The sequence below is a fragment of the Pinus tabuliformis genome, chromosome 1_2 (assembly GCF_031772625.1).
Source record: "Pinus tabuliformis cultivar Carrire ecotype Pingquan chromosome 1_2, CPIR1, whole genome shotgun sequence".
Taxonomy (NCBI): Eukaryota; Viridiplantae; Streptophyta; class Pinopsida; order Pinales; family Pinaceae; genus Pinus; species Pinus tabuliformis.
In genome coordinates this window covers 168,921,153-168,941,533 of record NC_142298.1, presented here as the reverse complement: position 1 = coordinate 168,941,533, position 20,381 = coordinate 168,921,153, and the positions used below count along the sequence as shown (strand labels likewise).

The 20,381-nt window shown below is 37.5% G+C and overlaps 1 protein-coding gene across 7 annotated transcripts in view; it reads left to right on the top strand.

Moving 5' to 3' along the window:
* Positions 1-20,381, top strand: part of LOC149205025 (protein LATERAL ROOT PRIMORDIUM 1-like) — a 141,218-nt gene that overhangs the window by 72,414 nt on the left and 48,423 nt on the right. For 3 of the 7 annotated variants that reach the window (XR_016252402.1, XR_016252403.1, XR_016252404.1), the window contains exons 3-4: positions 18,117-18,285; positions 20,060-20,205. Coding sequence is in view for 1 of the 7 variants with exons in the window: in XM_089394866.1 (XP_089250992.1) it covers positions 20,060-20,064 (5 nt within the window). In the remaining 6 variants the exon portion in view is untranslated. Of the gene's footprint in view, positions 1-18,116; positions 18,286-20,059; positions 20,325-20,381 lie in introns of those variants that run through there. The other 4 variants (XR_016252401.1, XR_016252405.1, XR_016252406.1 and 1 more) reach the window with 3 other exon arrangements.

Below are 20,381 nucleotides of genomic sequence, written 5' to 3'. Positions count from 1 at the left end.
TAAATGTATCATTAATGCTTTATGATTGCACATATATATATTAATAATTTTTAAATATTTTTAATATATATATATATGTATTCGCGTTTCCCCGTTTCCAAAATTTGGGGAGGTCGCGTTTCGTATTGCTTCCCGTTTTGGAAACTCGTTTCCGTTTCCCCGTTTCGTGCAACTTAGGTAGAAGCCCTCTGAAATCATCCTCTAGGGGTTGGCCCTTAGATCTTTGACAATCTCCCTCCTTGGACCCCAATTTTGGGTTCTGGGGCACAAAAGTGGTCTCATGGGTCTCTAGGTAGCGAAAATGTTTGTCTCTGCTTCAACATTGAAGACTCTCAAGGTGGTGCTAGCCCTCCCATGTCTCAAGGTATAGACCATCCTCCTTTGGGTCCTGAATCCAACTTTCAACCCTCGTGAAGTGCTAAGCTGACTGGGGGCATGCCTAGTTTAGGTGTATCATCCCATAAAGTCATCAATGCAAGGAAAAGTGATAGGACATTGTGGGTACAGGAGGTGCTCATGACTATGTGTGATGCTCTACCACTGCTCGGAGAGCCATGGATCTCAGCCTCACTTGTGGGTGCTAGTATGCTTCTTTGAAGAATTTGGGCCCTAGTTAAGTTGGCCAAGCGATGATGAAGCCACCTGACAATTACAAACAATATCCAATGCTAACATCTACATCATCAAGTACATTTGATCATTATTGCATCTAAGTGAACCAATCTTGCAAGTAACGAGAATTTTGACACTTCAAACAAGGCATCCTTTCCAAAATTAAGGCTTTGAACCCATTATAATGTTAGCTCCCTAGGAAGGAGTGGCTAATAGACCACCCTATTAGGTGTTTTCAGCGCCTTGGCGGAATGACATGTCCTTGGTCCACCCTTCAATCGATAGGTGCCATGTGAATAATGATGGAACTGAGGGGAGAAGACTTCATGGCTAATTGCCATGGTGAAAGGGACCAACAATGATGGGGCTCTTCATCATGAGTGTATAGATGTGGGAAGGGAACGATCATGGATGCATGAATTACCAACTCGGGCTTTGTTTTTCCACCCCTCTTGTCTGCCTTTTACTTTTTCTTTATTTTTTTCGTATTACTGCTCATAGCTCAAGTGTTAGAGCTTGCTTTATATAATGTATAGCAATGATTAGCCCCTTAAGGGTGAGGCAACTCATTGCCCACCAGGGGTTGGAACATGCAAGGGTTCCTTCTTATAATAAGACAAGCAACATGTGCTCAGGAATCAGGTGATGGCCATAATGAGTGAGGTAGAGCTCATGCCAAGATTTTGCCCGTGTGCTAACATGTATGTCCCGACCATATTTTAGATTTTGATCTTTGTTTTCACTGAGGTCATTATTTCCTTTTTCCTTTTCTTTTAGTTGCATCAACCTCCCAGGGCCAAGTTTCGGGCCCTACCCAAGAATGAGGATGTATTGCGCCAATCCCAGAGAACCAATGGTTAGTTGAACCCGAAGAAGGGAGGTGCAATATGGGGCTTGTAATGTAAGATGGAAAGTGCTAAGTATGGAATAGGGAGAGATGGGACTATGCTATCTCAATTGGGGTTTCCCAAGTAGTGCCCTTCCTATACCCATTGGGTCATTTGGGGAGGTCCCACTAGACTAGGATAAAGATTAACTCCCCATTAAGGTGAGGGAACAAAATGATGGTCAAAGCCTCTCCCTTCCAGGTTACCCCATAATCCATCCTAAATGCCAAAAACACAAACAAGCATAAGCACCCAATTTCAAAATGAATAAAATACCTTTTGATCATAAAACCATCTTCCAATGTGTGCTTTTGCCAAATGGGTGGGGAAACATATGATTGACGCAAGTGAATGACACATCATCATCGACTCCTAGTGGCTGTCAGGGGCTACCTACTGCCGACTGAAGAGATGGTAGGAGAACAAATTTCCCCTATGTGGTTACCCACTTTTGGTGGGTAACATGACCCATGATGATGTGGATCTTGGAGTGATGAATGATTGGGTGTCCAGGACTCAATCCTCTTGTTTTCCAAGTATTTTAAAATATTTTCCAAATGTGATTGGGACTCGACCATCTTGTTCTCCATATGCTCTTTCGGAGGAGACAAATTTAGGGTAAGGAAGCATCTTATCTTCTTCAAAAGCTCCTCCCTCATTTCTTTGAGATGAGAATTGAGATAATCCCTGACATCATCTTCGAAAGTTTGAAATCTTGCTTAGCGACCTTATTCAGAATGCTAACATTCTTTACTATTGTAGAATCTATATTCTTTGTTCTCTCTATCAACTTGGAATTCTTAAATGCCACCTTTTCATTCTCATCTTTTGTAAAGGATGAGCCTTCAAAATCCTTCTCAGGAATGGAATTTGGCTTATTGTGTCTTGACATGATGGGCTTAGCTTTTGCAGGGTCTTATGGGTAACAGAATGTTAGGCTTCATAGCTCTCTAGTATATTATTATTGGGTTTCCAACAATAGTACTTGATTGGTGTTTCCCAACTCTAATTGAGGACGGGCTAAACCCTTAGACATACTACCCAATTCCCAAGTACGTCAGAGTGATCCCCCTAAGTTATTTACTCAGTGTATGGATATAGATGGTCGAAAGTCTATGTATGATCTTAGGTATGCTTCTAGGGCTTTGAATATACCCTTGGGTTTGTTGAATATCAAAGACATACACAGATCTTACCTAATGTAGTACTATTTGGGTACCAACAAAAGTGTATAAGGGCATCCCAATATGACCCCCCCTACATTCTTTGTGTGTATTCTTACCAATAGTAGTTCTACTTGTTGAAGTTTGGAGGACAGATCCATTTGTTTAAAGACATCAGTACATGTCTCTAGCCTAAATAATTCAATGCTGCAAAAATAAAAGAAAAAAAATTGGGGTCTCCCAACAATTCTGATTTTGTGGACCGCTTTGCTAGTTGAACTTACAATTGTTACAACTTCTCCAATTCTAATCTCTGTTGATAAGATTATTAGAGAACGTTTTCTGATAAACTTAGGCTTTCACTAATCCCATTCAATTTGGACTCATGGTTGAATTACTGGAACTTGTTTTTTTCCCTATTTCAGGAGAGTGAACCTGTTCAACAAAGCCAATTTGTACATAATGTTATGAACCAAATTTCCCAAATATCATAAAATACAAAATAATAAGTAATTCCATGTCTTGAGAACAATACATAGTGAATAAATAAGAAACATTTTTGGTGAGACAACCTCCTTTTGATATAAGATAACATCCTTCTTAAAACTAGTTCTCTTTTATTTAAATAGGAAACAAAGAATGCCATTACAAATATCAACATAGCCAACAAACAATAATATAACAATAGAAATGTAATGTCTGAAAGATCTGGGGCTTAGCAAACTCATATATTGTTCAGAATTTTTTGCTGTTAAGAACGTTCCTCTCCCTCTTGACAATGGTCTTATTTTTCCTCTCCTTTACATGACTTTTTATGGAGTATATGGGGTAGTAATCTGCTAACTAATACCAGCATTGATCAATGTTTAATCTATAATGGACAATTAATGGCACCGATTCATTGGTGTGCTGAGCTTTTCGAACACAACAAACAGTGCTCAATTACAAGTTCAGATGAAGGAGATATGGCTGTTTTACTGCTACAATCTATTTATATCTTTAATATAGTTTAATCAATTTGTCACCTTTCAATACGAATTGATCCTAGTTGGTTACAAATTTAGCATGCAACCACTTCCAATAGATGCGCATTTAATTTAGTCTCACAGTAAAAAAGGTAGGAGAATTCAATACTGTATGATAAAATTATGCTAATCTTAACACAAGGGGGTCAAGTACTATTGTGCCTATGACAAGATCTATTGCATTGCATTAAAGAATAAAGCCTTGTACAAAGCAAATGTTGCACCAACTACATGCAAATTCGACCTGTACCAAACGATCAAGGGTTTGTGTTGAAATGCCATATCCACACCATGCCACGCAATCACACATGATTTCTCAACCTCGGCAACAACTAGCATGCCGCCAATAACTCTAAGTTAAGACTGCAATAGATATGTGGCCTTTTGACAATTGCTTGGGAGACACTATGGCATGGTTTCCTAAGTAGCCAAATGGCCCTTAATTCCCATTTTTGGGGTGTATATCTATTATTAACAACTTATGTTGTAATCCTCTCTTGCAGTGAGTAAAAAGTGAACTATAGTGCTAACACAAACTTGCTTAGTCTATTGGACACCAGTACTCTCCTCATCACATGGAATCTGCTTCCCTTGGACATATGTTGAAAAATCTCATTGATTCTCCCATGGAAAATGGATCCATTGCAATTGTCAACACACTTAGTTCTTGCTCTCAGAGTTCATTTGCTGCTCAATAGATTCTTGCAGTTCCTACATCTGTTAGAGGTTGCTGTATTTCATGGGTAGGTCATTTCAACTAATAACTCGTGGGAGACTGGATATATGTGGGAAGGTTCAGTTAATTTATCAATTCAGGGTTCCATTGCAAGAATAAAATCTTGTTGTGATGAAAGGCCTGTTGGTTTAGACTGCTCTAATGGGCACTTTCTTGTTGCTCTAATTCCGATAGAAGGAATATGACTGTGACTTAGAAATGAGCTCTAGCACTAACTGTTGTCACTAGTAAGGCTAGATCCTTAAACTAATGACTAAGACAATGGAATGGAGATGTCCTTGCTGAAGATAACTTGAATTGTAATGCAAAGCTGAAACATCTTAGAAAGCAAATAGTGAATGGTGCTGAACTCCTACAGTAAATGAATTGCAAACGGTTAAGACAATTGCTGAATGGAAATGAGCATCAACAGATTCAAATGTCAAGATAATTACTGAATGGAAGTTAACATCAATAAGAACTGGAAAGTAAAATTAGAATATAAATCACATTTTCTGAAATGAAACCAAGACTGGAACTAGAATTCTAGTTGAGTCTTGATTCTTAGGCTGAATATGAACCAGGTACTGAACTTAGATACTCGTGGGCACTTGCGAGCCCCCTATGATTCAAATTTCATTGGTCTGACTGTTTACCTAGCACTTATTGCATTAGTTTATGTTCATAGGGGTGAAGTAGATTGAAACCATTGAAATGAATCACAAAACATTAATTGTCACCCCTTGGGACTTGGACATGGTATTGGTAACCATGGATTTTTGGGAGAGTCATCTATCCCAAGACTCTTTGGCTCAAACATGCTTAATCATGGATTTTTTTCTCCATAGTCAAGCTAACTTAGCTTTCTACCCCATTTACAAAATCTTAGCAAGTATATTTCCTTGTTAATTGTTCAATTAGATACCCATACTCTTTCTATTTAGGAATGAGAGGGGATTTCACAATCCAACATCATGAGATATATACTTTTTGAGATTGCATATGTTTTCCAAGTCATTAATATAGAATCAACATACCATGAGTGCCATTTACTAATAACCTATTTATCGTGAATTTGAATAGTCCACTTAACACTCATTTGATTAGATGATGCTCTCAAGGGTGGCATAAGAGGATTGAAACAAATAAATGATTTACATAATGTTGGTTGTTGCCTCCCATACTTATTTGGTGATAAGGATTTTTTGCAAAGGTTAACTATCTCAGATTTATATGGATCAAGTGCACTTAATAGTGGATTCTTTCATTTTAGTCAAGTCCACTTAGCTTGATACACCTTTTGCAAAACCCTAGCATGTATTGTGTCTTATGAATTATCAAATTAGAGCTCCATACTCTTTTTATTTAAGAATGAGGGAGCTTCCCAATTTTACATTATACAATATTTTTTTTGGGATTACTTGCATACTCAAAGTCCTTTATCTATGACCAACATCCCATGAGTGTCATTTACTAATGACCAGTTTCTCATGACTTTGAATGGTACACTTAGCACTTATTTCAGTAGGTGAAGTTCATATATGTGAAGAAGTGGGATTGAAACTAGTGAAAGGAATCATGTTGATCTAGGTGGATATTGGTGGCCAACTAGTTCAATTGACTCAACATGGTTCCACCTCTTGACAGTGTTACAAAAGTTTTTTGTGCCCAAACTTTTGACGTGTTTTTGAAGCATTTGCTTTGTCTTTTTGATAGTTTGTGTAAGCCACGATTGCATGAAATACCAAACTCATTGAACATGGATGAAGTTTTGTAAGGGTCTATGAAAGTTCCTATACATGTTTTGTATGAAAACGTTGTGCCCCCATGAAGATGACTATCAACTAGCCTCTTTGAGGCCTATTACATATGTATGTGTAGGGGTAGCCATCGAAGAATTTTTTTCTCCTAAGATATAGATATCTAGCCAGTGACCTCTTATGATCTTCAGATAGTAGCCTCTAAGATGCCTCTCACCCACACAATGCTCCATTGATCCTCTTGATGGGGTTGCTCACTAGATGAAGGGAGGTCAATGACCATGAGGTATGTTAGCCATTATTCATGTGAAGTGCTTACATTTAATGTTGTAGGGCATCCAAATAAGAATCACATGTTGAAATCAGGTAATGGATCAATATGCTTGAAAGTTGTACTTTTCCTTATTTCACCTTGGGCGTTATTTGTTTTCCTACTCAAGTATAGTCAAATATATCATTTGGGGTTTTTCTTTCACTGTCTAGGAGGGGCATGAATAGGGGGCTTGAACAAAGTTAGTTTCTTCATATCCCCATATCTAACACTTGCCATGTTTTCTTAATATCTTGTCCCTTCTTTTGTTTGGTTGTTGTTAGTCGCTTGAGCCCGTTTTCTATTTGCCTCATCTTATGAGAAGAGGGGCTTGGAAATTGCATATAGGTGATGTAGATGAAAAAAATAATTAAAGATAAAAGCACGTGTTCAAATATTTAAATGCAAAATAATGGCAATGGATGAATGTTAAAAGCTAATTTAACTTGAGCTCTACCCCTTGATGTGAGGTCATCACCCTAGTCCCATGTTTATCACACCTATCGAAGTAAAAGGGACTTATGGAAGCATCCCAGCCTCGATGAGCAATAAATTGCCTCATCCTAAAAGGGATCTTAAATGAAATTAACGAGAGCTTTCTAAGAAAGCCAAATCAAGCAAAGAAAGAGGCTGCTAAATGTTGAAAAAATAGTGTTGAGGAAAGCATAACTCAAGTAGATGCAAGTGCTCCCTTAACATAGGCATTTATGGATGAAGGCCTTGCATAACCTAATATAAGACCACTATAAAACTATGACACATCTCATGAAGTAAAACCCATGCCATATGACTTGTCACTTAAATGTGTTGATTGAGGGGTCAACTAGGAACTATTGCTCCAATTGGGTCTAGAAGCACCTAATAAGGACATCTGAGGATCCTCCCATACCTAAATTTGGCAACTTGTATAATGTCTTAGGCTAAAAGCAAAATTCATATTCAATAATTAAAGCATAAATACATTGATCCATACATAATTGAAGTAAATAATGAAATACAATAATCCATACTCATCATTCATACTCATGACTCCTTCAATTTTTCTTTGTACATATTCCAGATTAGTGATATTAGAGTATGTAATGTCCCCTTTCTAAGAACAAGAAACCGAAAATAGTTAATTTAATTATGTAATATCATCTTAAACGTGATAGTGAATAATTAATTTAAAAGGGGGACTATTAAGTGACTTTGATTTAATTAAGAAATAAAACTCATAAAGTCATTTTATTATTAAAAAAAAGTGACCCATGGTATTTGGATTGGGAAAAATTATAAAAAGGAAGATGAGAGTTTAGTGGGGGCATGAATGAGTATTGATATTCTTGATAACTATTCCAAGAGCTCTTGCAGCTTAAGGTATGAGGGAGAAACCCTCAATGTTCCCGCTTTCAGTGTTGAAATACACACCCTAGCTAGTGGCTATTAGTTTTGGTGGTTGTGAAGCCACCCTAGCTAATCATTGATCTCACAAGGAGTTGAATTGGTCCAACAAGGAGTCACTTCATCCATCCAGTGAAAGGACCAAGTTGTTGTGCTTAAGGAGGGCCGAATTGTTATATTTTTTTGGGTTGAGTTTGCATGCAGAAGAAGGGCCGAATTACCAGAATTTTGAGGACTAACATTCTCAGGGGTCATTTACCAGGTTCCATCTCTAGAAATATATGTAATTTTCTCCTGAAAATCCATTAATAAAAAATTGTCGGAGCAACAACATTTTATTTAATTTATGGGTTTTATATTGCAAATTTAATTTATTTGCTGGTAACTTCTATGGTATGAAATTGTGCAAATTGAACGTTTTTTTTTGGAATTGAAATGCATGCCACAAATTTTTGAAGCAAATGCCCTATTAATTTTAAATAAATTAAAAAGAATATTACACTGGTATTAGAGTTGGTTTTCCTGCTAGCCTAAAGGGTTTATTTGGAGAAAAAAAGTGTTTCCAAACCAACATGAGAAATTGTTTGCAAAAATATTTGAAAAAATTGTGTATTTTAGCAGAATATGTGAAGATTATAATAGAAAAATTGAAGATTATATTAGAAAATCACTTGAAGATTATAAAAAAAATTGAAGAATTTAACATGAATTACACAAGAATGGTAGATCGGATTGAAGCATGGCCATCATCAATGGCGATGATTGATGATGCCCATGCTTCAAATATGCAACCTTCTTTCTCTTTTACTGCTTCTTGGCCATTACTCTACTTCCTAGTGGATTCTTCTTCCATATTTTTATCTGGATCATTGCTCACTTCAATCTCTTCTTGTTGGTTTTTAGCTGCCATTGTGGGCATCACTAATGGTTGTTCCAACTATTGTGGTTTCCTTGATCTTAGTGAAATGGTGTATGGATGTAGTTTCTCATATTGAGAGATTTGTCCTCTTCATGATTTGATAAAAATGTGAATGAAAGATCATTGCAACCGCCACAACCTTTGCTTGGTGTCTCTCTACACAACATAAGCTGGTGGACAATACAATGGAAGAATATAGAGATATCTTCACCTCCCCTACATGGGTGACTCTATATTTTTAGTTAAATTGTTCAATTGATTTGATACTTGGTACTCCTTTACCTAATGGATCAATATACAAGCACTATCTTCAAGAGAAAGAATAAGTCAAACATTGGATTAAAGAGCCCATCCAAAAGGGTCACATTCAGTGGAAGTGATCAAGGTACTTGCAACATTAACACTTGAACCTCCAGTATAAGAAGGGAAACACAAATCAAGTTGTGGGATGCCAAAATTGACCTCTAGTTGTAGCATTGACCTTGGTGCTTGTACTCAACTCGTGGATATTAGACCTTTGAGTGGCACCAACTGTATGATGGCAAGCCTGATTTCATTGTCACCTATCAAACAATAGGCACAACATCCCATTTGGAGCTTTGTTCACTTTAGTATAGGCCTTACACCATCACCAAATTTGTGGGTGATAATGTTTTTGAATCAAGTATCCCCACTTTCCTTGACTTGCACTTTTTTTTTTTTAATATGGAGTTTCTTCAATCACATTTTCCACCTCTTGTTGACACCTTAGAGGTTGTTCAACACTTACCCTCTAATGGAACTCAATGTTAACTACATTGAACAAGTGAAATCCTATGGATCATGGACCAAGATGAGGGGAACTGTATAATAGAACATCCAACTTTGTGGAGTCATTAATGCAATGCAACTCCTTCACCAAGGCAAGTGGTTCACTAGGAGTTAAGTTCAAAAGAAGTTTCCAAATTTTATGTAGGGACTTGAGGCAATCGAGACCCTTTCTTACTAAGGGGGTTATGATTGATCTAGGTGGATACTAGTGGCAACCCACCTATTCTATTTTCCGTGGTTATCTTGGCAGTTTTACTACAATTTTTGAGGTCTCGAGGTTTTGGTGCTTTTTTGGTGAATTTCTCTTGTGTTTTTTGTAGTTTAAGTAGGCTTTGATTGTGTTACATCACAACCTTGTAATACATAGATTAACGTTTGTAATGATCCAAGAAATTACCTAAATGGAGTTTGCAAGTAAAAATTATGTCCTTGGAAAGTTGATGTATCAAATAGCTTCTTTGAGACCTGCATTCCTTCTGCCACATCATTGCTTATGGTTACCATTTTGGATCTTTAAATATTTTTCATCTTAGGGGATGATACTTTATGTCGAAAAGATAGTTTGGCCCTCTTGTAATGTCTAATTGCAATTGCACGCGACTGACATATCTACCTTTATAGATAAGTTGCCACCATTCTAGCTATAGTTTGTATAGATTTACATCTTATAACATTTTTCCATTTCATTCATTAATATAAGTTGGGTTTTACAATATTATTGTTCTCTATGCAATATCTCTATCTATTTCCATTTATATTTTTTCCTTCATTCATTCTCTACATAATGCATCTCACACACAATGTCAATTGTCACCTTTAAGACTTGTACTTGGTAACTAGGACTTCTTGAAAAGGTCACCGATCCTAATAGTCCTATGGATCAAGCACACTTAACAATGGATTACAATATTTTTCATTTTCACTGATAAATAAAAGTTTGGTTTTACTATATTACTATTCTCTCTCCAATAACTTCGTGTGTTTCCATTTCTTTTTTTTCTTTCATTCTCTACATAATCTAGATCACACACAATGTCAATTGTCACCTTTCTGACTTGCACTTGGTAACCATGATTTCTTGCGAAAATCACCCATCCAAAGAATCTTCTAAATCGTGTAGTTAACCCACTAATATTTTCTCCATAGTCAAATCTACTTAGCTTGCTACCTATTTCATTTGCAAAACCTTATCAATTATTGTGCTTTATGCACTATTTAATGAAAGCTCCATAGTTTTTTAATTTAAGAATGATGAAGGATTTTGTAATCTAACATTATGTTACACTATTTTTCGGGCTTAATTGCATATTTAGAATTATTTTTCTATCATTGATATCATGAGTGTCATTTATTAATGATGAATATTTGATCCGAATTGGATCATTATATTGTTTGTCATCCGTCACGATGCTTTTAGAGTAGAAAAAGTGAAGGAATTAGCTCACAAGACCATTTTTACTTGGGGGAACTAGTTTGGCAAATTGGGGTCTGAAACCTTCTAGGAGCATTTTGAGACATCAAACAATGTTTTTTGGGGGTAAAACTTTGCCGCTTTGGCCCAACACCTTTTTTGCATATTCTACAAATAGAGAACTTTCCAACGGTGCAAGAATTGTGTCAATCGAAGTCCGTATGCAAAAGGTATGCCACTCATAAGTTGACTTTCCTATTTTCACCACCATAATTCGAGAGGATGCCACGTCAGCCCCGATTATTCATGGAAAAGGGGCTAGTCACGTGATTATGATGAAGAAGACTCTAGAAAATTCCATATTGTAACTTTGGATAAAAATTGAGGTAGTCAAACCTAATCACTAGTAGGCTATCAAGTTGTGTTATAACTGAGCCACGAGGAGAAAAAGAAGTTCCATTTTTTCTAGTGCATTTGTTTCATAAATGAGAAAAAATAACTAAGAGGCATAGGGGATAGAGCACATAGAGAGGATTTGTGCACTCTAGTAGCCCAAGGGCCACAAGCCATACTTCTTTGTATTCGCAACCCTTTTCTATTTAGACAAAGAGAGCAAAGTGACCTCACCTTCGAGTTGGGTTTTCTCTCAAAAGGGTTTCGTAAGTCATATCTTGTCTCCTATGTTGCAGGAAATGTTGGCTAGGAGGGCGTTTTGGCCTGAAAATGGAAATAGAACGCTAAAATGTGTTTCAAGCTATACAAGCACATTTAACGAGGCTGAAACACGATCTGTATAGCCTGAAATGCATTTCAAGCCCGTACAACCGCGTTTCCGGCAAAAGAAGACAATTTTTTCTTTTAAATTTTTATTTGGTGATTAAATTAATTTGTGAATGTTTCTAGATGTCTCTCACAAGTTATAAAAATACTCTCACCTCATTCCCTCATCACATGAATTGAGCAAGTCGTTTCACTTTGAAATGGGTGATTTTAGAAAGGATAAAAGAGGAAGAGAGCAGTGGTTTTAGCTAGGGCAATTTCAATAATGAACAAAGGAGATTTTAACAACAAGCAAAAGAGATTTCACCAACCACCACCACCACCATCAATCTTAAGCAATATTTCGAGAGTACTCCAAATTGGAGTTGTTGAAAGTTGCTAAGACAAGGTATGCCTCAAACTTCCTAATGTTGTGTCACCTTGTTGAGGTTAAGCAACCATTAGTTTTTATGGTGGTGAGTCAACTTTGGGCTAAGTGGAGACAAACATTCAAAGCGGGGATATATGGTGCGTAGATTGTGCCTTGATGAGGAGTGGTGGAGCAAGATAGATTTGTTGCTAAAGTTCACAACCCTTGCATTTGAGCTTCTTCGAAACCCTGACACAAACCAACCTTTCTTAGGAGAGATATATGATGGCATGGATACCATGGTTAAGAAAACTATGGAAATCATTTCACAAGAGTCTCCACAACTTTTATTTGTTGATGCTTATTTCATTGGTTTAGTCAATAAAATCATTGTTGATAGGTGGAACAATTTCAACACTCCATTGCACACTTTAACACATGCCCTGAACTCGAGATTTTATGATGAAGAGCTTATTGCTCAAAGCAATGGGAATAAGAAAGCATCCCATAAGGATAGAGGTGGCTAATGGGGTGAAATAAGCCCCTATGAGAATGTTTCCAGCTCATCTACATAGGAAGGTGAAGGAAGAATTTTCTAGTTTTGCTGCAGGATTAAATGATTACTCATATAGACCAGCTTTAGAGGAGAGAAGCACCATGAGTCCAATTAGGTGGTGGATTTGTCATGGCGCAAATGGTGCACATTTGCAAAACCTTTCCATTTGTGTTCTTTCACATGTGGCAAGCTCTTCATCAACAAAAAGGAATTGGAGCACCTATGGCTTTATTCATTCTGTGAAGCGCGACAGGTTGGGTTCACAGAAGGCAGAGGATCTTGTTTATGTGCACTCCAACTTTCGCCTTGCATCTCGTAGGTGTCCAAAATATAGCAGTGGTCTTTCTAAAGAATGGCATGTGGATCCAAAATCGCCTGATTTGGTGCTCTCTCTTGTTGTCCTAAATATTGAAGACTGAGAGCCTAGAAGTGAAATTGGCCCATCATCTTCTTCCGCTCCACCATTCATTGTTGAGCATGCTTCTTCTTCTATTTTTGACAAGGATTATAATGATGAAGATGAATATTGAAGACTATTAGTCTTTATTGTTTACTAGATTGAGCTCATGTTTTATTTCTATATGTCTTCATTGTCCACAATTTGATACTGTTGATGTAGCATTGTCCTTTCAATCTCATATACAAAGGCTGATTTTGGATATATATTTATAATAAGCCTCTTTTATCAAGGCTGTTTTTGGATATTACTACTTTCATTACATGATCATTCATGAATAAATGTGATGTTAGTATTTTTCATCATCATGTATAATTGATAGACTTATATGCTATGCAATGACATTGGACAATGTAATCATATTGTAATAATGTATCGTGTATGATTTATGATTGCACATAACATTTCTTATATATATAACTTCCTCGTTTCGAAATTTTGTTTTGGGGGGGAGGGGGGTCACGTTTCGTACCGTTACCCATTTCCCCCTATCGTGCAACTTAGCTTGTGCCAAATCGTGGTTTGTGAGTTTTTATTTCACTTTTCTCTATTTTATGCATAACTTTAATTTGCATGCATACCATAGTTGCGGGGGAGCGCCCCCCCCCGAACCTGCTCTCAAATCGCGCTCCTGGCGGAAGCGGCTCGGGGCGCGTTCCTGAAAAAAATTTGCGCTCCCTGCCATTTTCGCGAGCGCTGTAGGGAGCGGTCGCTCTGTCGCTCCCGGAGCGATTTTTTAAGCTCGGAGCGATCGCTCCTGGGCATTAAAAAATCGCTTCAGGAGCATTTCGAGCGGCGCCGAGAGCGATCCAGCGAAAAAAAAATGCGCGGACTTAAAAAAAAATTAAATTAAAAAAAAATGTTTTAAAAGCCCAATGGGCCTAAAAAAATTTCATTATCACTTCATTGAGTTGAGTTTGTTGGAGAGCAAGAGCAAAGGAGCAAGGAGAAGCGAGGAGCAAGTGCCGAGGAGCGAGGAGCAAGCCTGCAGAGGTAAGTAACTTAGTAATTTAGTTAGTTTAGTTAGTTTAATTTAGTTAAATAGTAATTTAGTTAATTTAATTTAGTGTATTGAGTTTAAAAATCATGAATTCAAATTAAATTAATTAATCCCAATAAATTAAATTAATTTGCAGATTCAAGAATCAAAACCCTACAAACATCAAACACCATGGACCTGGCTATATTTCTTGGCATTTTCCTCTTCCTGGTCCCTTTTATGGTTATTATGGTGCTAGAGAGTAGGAAATGGAGGGGCCAAACTGAAGAGGGGGATGAAGAAGCTGGAGAAAGTCAAATTGGTGAAAACCCCGGTAAGGAGGAGCTGGAGGAGGGTGAACATGACCCTCAAAAAACTAAACAAGACCAAAACCCATTGTGGAAATATGTTAACATGGCTGAAACAGGGAGAGGGGGTGGAACCACTAAATTTCATTGCCCCCATTGCAACACTGATTACACAGGTTCATACACCCGTGCTAGAAGACACCTCTGCGGAAAAAGGCCATGGGATGGAGACAAACAAATAGGAATCAAAACTTGTACAGCGGTGTCAGCAACGGATAGAGCCAAATACATAAGGGAAGAGGAGGAAGCCCAATACAAATAAAAAAAATCAAGGCGTTTCTTTGAAGCAAGCTCACAATCACAAAGAACCCTTCAGCATCCTCCCAAGGCAGTGGATATGGAGGCACAGGGTCATCATCTTTAAGGCGTAGAACCATATCAGATTTCCTTGATGAGGGGTGTAGGAATGATGTGGATTCAAAGGTTTACAGGTTTCTTTATGCATGTGGGATACCATTCAATGTTCTTCGCTCACCTTATTGGCACGAAATGGTTTCTGCCAGAAATGATGCCCCTAAAGGATACAAGAGCCTTGGGTATGACAAGGCAAGAACTGTTGGCCTTGGTCATGAAAAAGCAAAAATATCACATTCTTTGAATAGAATGACAAGTTCTTGGACTGACCATGGGGTGTCCATTGTATCTGATGGATGGAAAAATGTAAAAGGCAAGTCATTGATAAGTGTTCTTGCTGTTTCTGTTAGTGGTCCCATCTTTCTAACTGCACATGATTACTCAGACAAGTTCAAGACCGCCATCAACATTGCAGAAGCATTACTTGAAACAATTGAGCGTATTGGGCCATACAATGTCATCCAAGTCATCACTGATAATGCTCCTAATTGTAAGGCAGCGGGAGCAATTATTGAGGATAAATACCCCAACATATTTTGGTCTGGATGTTTGGTTCACACATTGAACCTTCTGTTGCATGATATTGTCAAGAACAAAGATGAACAATACCAATGGATTGGTGATTTGTACAAGAAAGGCAAACAAATGATAAAATTTATTACAAATCATAGCAATACCCATGGCCTTTTCCGCAGTCACTCGAGATTGGAGTTGTTGAAGATTGCGAAGACCAGATTTGGTAGCTATTACCTCACCTTCAGGCGCCTTTTGAAGGTAAGAGAGGCATTGGCTAGCATGGTATCAAGTCCACATTGGCAGGTATTAAAGGAAAGGGCTACAAATGCAGCTGACATGGGAGGTTTTGAAATGGTGGAGGAGGCCGCTCTTGATGGTCAGTTTTGGACAAGTGTGAGGCAAGTATTGGATTTCACCAAGCCCATTTATCACATGATTTGGTTTGCAGATACAGACAAACCAGTGATTGGCGAGGTGTATGAGCAGATGGATACCATGTTGGGGGAAATAAAAGATATTGTTCATAACAGAGATCCCAACTTGTACAAACTGATTCACGATTGTGTGTGTGAACGGTGGAATAGACTTAATCTTCCACTACATTGCTTGGCGTATATCCTTACGCCAAAATACTACTCTACATCTTGGTTGGGCCAACCTGCAGCAGGGGGTGGGGTTAGGACCAAACCCCATTTAGATCCAGAGGTAACTAGAGGATATTTGGAAGCATTATAAAAGTTGGTACCTGACAGGGAGGAATGTGCAGCTATGTGCTTTGAAATAGGCAGATACTTCAGTGGCACTGGTTTGTATGGTAACTTCCATGCAATGGACGACAGAGATAGATTTGATACTCTCACATGGTGGGAAACATATGGCGGGCATGGACTTTTGCCAAAATTGGCAAAAAAGGTTCTTTCACAGGTTGTAAATACTTCTTCTGCAGAGAGGTGTTGGAGCACCTACAGCTACATACATAATGTGAAAAGAAACAGACTCAATGAAAACTGAGCAGGAAGCTTGGTTTATGTGTACTACAACTTGAGGTTGTTGAGTCATTACTGTGATCGGGCTTATGAGGATCCTACATATAAAATTTGGGACAATCACCCAGAGGATGACAATTTGGAGGATGGCATTGTACATATTGAAGAACTGGAAGAGGAACTTGTAAGGGATGAAGATGAAGCAGCTGCAGCAGCCATGCCACCTCCACCTCCACCTCCACCTCCACCATCCAGTAGCACTGCTAGAGTTCCGAGTCTTGTTCCTTTGCTGTCGCCACCTCCATCTACACCCTCACGTGAAGGTTCTAGTTCTGGTCGTCGGTCTGTGCGGGAGACTCCTAGAAGACCACCACAACCTGCTTATACTCCTGGAGACTCTCGTGGCAAGGGCCACATGTAGATTTACAGTTTACTTGTCTTTTTTAATTTCTATTAGACTTTAGTTTTCATAACTATTGAGTTTTGAGTCCTTGACTCTTGACTCTTTCATATCATAATGATATTTTTTGTAAACAATATATCACTGTGACAATGAAAATTTGAAGTTTGAAGTTGGGCCTTGGCAATTATAACTCATTGGTAATGATTGTGAATTATGAATATGATGCTTCGTGAAAGACTAAAGTTGTTTCATTTCATTTCATTATTCATGTTTCATTTTATAAATTTATAACATTTCATATCATGTTAACAGTTAGAAGTTAGGACTTAGAAATATCTTAGATATTACTTCTTGTAATGGTTAAACTTAGCTTACAAGTACGACTTTGGTGATCAATGATGATAAATGTTATTGAATTTTCAATTTTGAAAGCTTGAAGTTGAAACTTTAAGATTGAATTTGATGAATCATGATTCATGACTCAATATGTTGCAGTTGTAATATGTATTTTACTAACTTGTGGACATGGTTGATGACGATTATAATTTCTAGATGATTGATGTGATATGGTTCAATGATCAATCTATGTTTTTTTTATGTTTTTTATGTCTAATTCATCATTCTACATGTTTTTGTTGACATATATGTATCAAAAATTAAAAAATATATATATTTTTAAAAAATCGCTCCCGGATTCGCTCCCAAACCGGGAGCTTCTGAAAATGATCGCTCCCGTTCTTGTTTTCGCTCCCGCTCCCCGCTCCCAAGCAACATTGATGCATACTCAATTAATGGTAATCTATAGATCTAGATATCTAAAGAGAAATAAAACCCTAATAGTGTAGATTTCAGATTTTTAAATATAGTTTTATCAGATTTGTTATGACAATCTGACCAATAAAATATCTACGACCATTTACAGATCAATTTCTCAAGAGTTTGAATAGCCCACTGCACTTATTTCATTTGATGATGCCCATAAGGATGAAGAAGTTAGATTTAAACAAGTGAATGCCAATTGTTATGTCTGGTACTTGCACCCAAAAACTAGAGCTTCTTGGTAAGGTCACCCAGTCTCAGACTCCTTTGGATCAAGGTTACTTAACCATGGGGTTTTTCTCGATAGTCAAGCCCACTTAACTTGCATCCCATTTGAAAGACCTAAACTAGTAATGTGCCTTACGAGCTATACAAGAGGTCTATACCATTTTTATTTAAGAATGAAGAGGGCTTTTGAATGCCACATATCATTCTGTGGGTGGTTAATTGCATATTCAAATTCATTCATCTATGATTGATATCCTCTGAATGCCATTTACTAATGACCAATTTCTAGTAAGTTTGAATGGTGTACTTAGCACTCATTGCATTAGGTGATGTTCATAGGGGAGAATACGTGGGATTACAAGGGGTGAATTGAACCACACAATGTCAATTGTCACCTTTGGAAATCACGTGCTTGAGGGTATGAAAGCTCAAAGCCTGGAAGTTTGTGTAACTCTGAATATGGTGGGTGGTTGTTTGCTGGCATCATCATTTGAGGTATGGGTCCTGCTTCAGTCAATACTCTCTTGCACGCATGAACACCATCTACCTGTTACCAACAGTTTTCACTTTGTGGAATTAATGTTTTCATTGTTCCTCATTTTACACAAGTTTTTATAGTTACTTGTTGTGTCCATGTTCTTGATCTTTCAAGCAAGAGGGGGAAGCAGATATGCAGAGGAAAGGAAATAAAGATATAGGCCATGAGATATGTAGTTTAGAGTTTGCTGAAACCCTAATTGCATATAAGCTGGCATACTTGTTAGTTTTCAAAAATTGAACTGCTTGGCTTTCTTAGCCAGATACTTTTGTTAGAGAATGGAAAAATCAACTTAGCTTTCTTTGCCAAATATCATTGGACTTAGATAATTATAGTTTACATATTATGTGGCTATAGATTCACTGTTACAGCCATTGGGAACTTAGGGAACTACTGTCATAGTCTGCAGCCTACAGGAAAGGAAACTAATGGTGCCTATGCTGCTGTTGTCAAAAACTAAAAATCAATAATAAGTGTGACTATGCATTGGCAGGGATAATGTTTATGGAGCCTATGAAACAGATCAAGCTCGATAACCTTGTTGGTTAGCTCTAGTGAGTGGGTGCTGTGACGTACAAGCAGGAGGTCACAGGGTCAAGTCCTGAGCTGGTTTCCTCGGTGAATATTGTTGGGCTTCTCTTGATGTCCCCAGTGAGTAAGGTTGCCAAAACCGCAACCGGCCAGTTTACCCCAGGTACTATCGTTGAAATGAAAGGAAGTGCCCAAAGAGGTTCTCTGGATGTGTGTTTTATTGAGAAAAAGAAAAAGAGCCTATCAAACAGACCTTACTTCCCATGTGTTTAACATGTAGGTTTTATGATTTCAGACTGGTTTCTATTTCTTTCCATCATAAGATTGTGTCTTCTTCTAGGGTACAATTGGCATGTTCATCAAACTTTTGCTAAATGCTAATGGTTGGATTCAGTCTTTATGATAGGATTTAGAGCTCGGTGTTTACAAGTAACTGAAATGTTGTGGATACAATTCTTATCTGGGGTTGGCAGTCAAGATAGAGTAATGTTGTAACATGTCTATGAGACATTGACACCATAGAGTTTTGCTAATCTGAATTGTTAGAAATGATATGAATTCTATTCGTTACATGTAAATGTTGGCCTTATATACCTTGTTAGATCGATTTCAGCCCTAGATATTTTAAACAGAGTTTTTCCTCTGGGCTCCATGATTATAGTAGCAAGGTATTCTAGCCTCAGAGAAATTCTTAAAACCTATTTGTTGTTGTGGTTCTAACTGACAATTTTTTGTTTTGAGTTGAAGTTGATAATCTTAGAGCATTTAGGTTGAGGGATGACTAGTGTAATGACTCTGATAATTCCATTTATAAACTACTTAAACGATCAATATAGGCATGTCAATTGCCTGCAAGTCATTGAAGAGGTTCGTGTTAATTATACGTAGTAAGATGTTAGCTGTTTGTATGTCAATAATTACTTATACACTATTTTGGGTTTCTCGAGGTCCACAATAGATGCTGACTTATGCTAGTATCCTTACCATGGAACAAGAATCGCAATATGTAAAAATGGCATTGTGCGTTAATTATAATTCTTCTATGATTTTTTTTGGAGATTAGGTTTGTGCTTTTCACACCAGTAAATTATTAATTGATATTATAAAGCTACGGTAATGGCATTACATGCAATTGTAAGGGTTGACACTGAGCATATTGTAACGGGTTCATACCTTGTATTTTGTTAAATTTAATTACAGGATGAACCTTTGGGATACATTTGTGGGATAGCAGCTTAAAAAGGTTTCTGAAGAAGCTCACGTGCATTGTACTGTTATCATTCTGGACAATTGCTGGGCAATCATGGTTGAGGGTAACCCAAATAGAGATTTGACTGTCAACATGGGTAAGCCATTGAATGGATACCCTTTTCCATGCCTTTGGCAACTGTAATACATTTATTTCCGAGTTCAAAATAATATTGATGATAATACTCAAATCGTTACTTTGATATTACATATGTCATTTGTTGCGTTGTGGTGTGGGTTTCTATTCGTATATTTGGGTTGCTATGAAAATTAT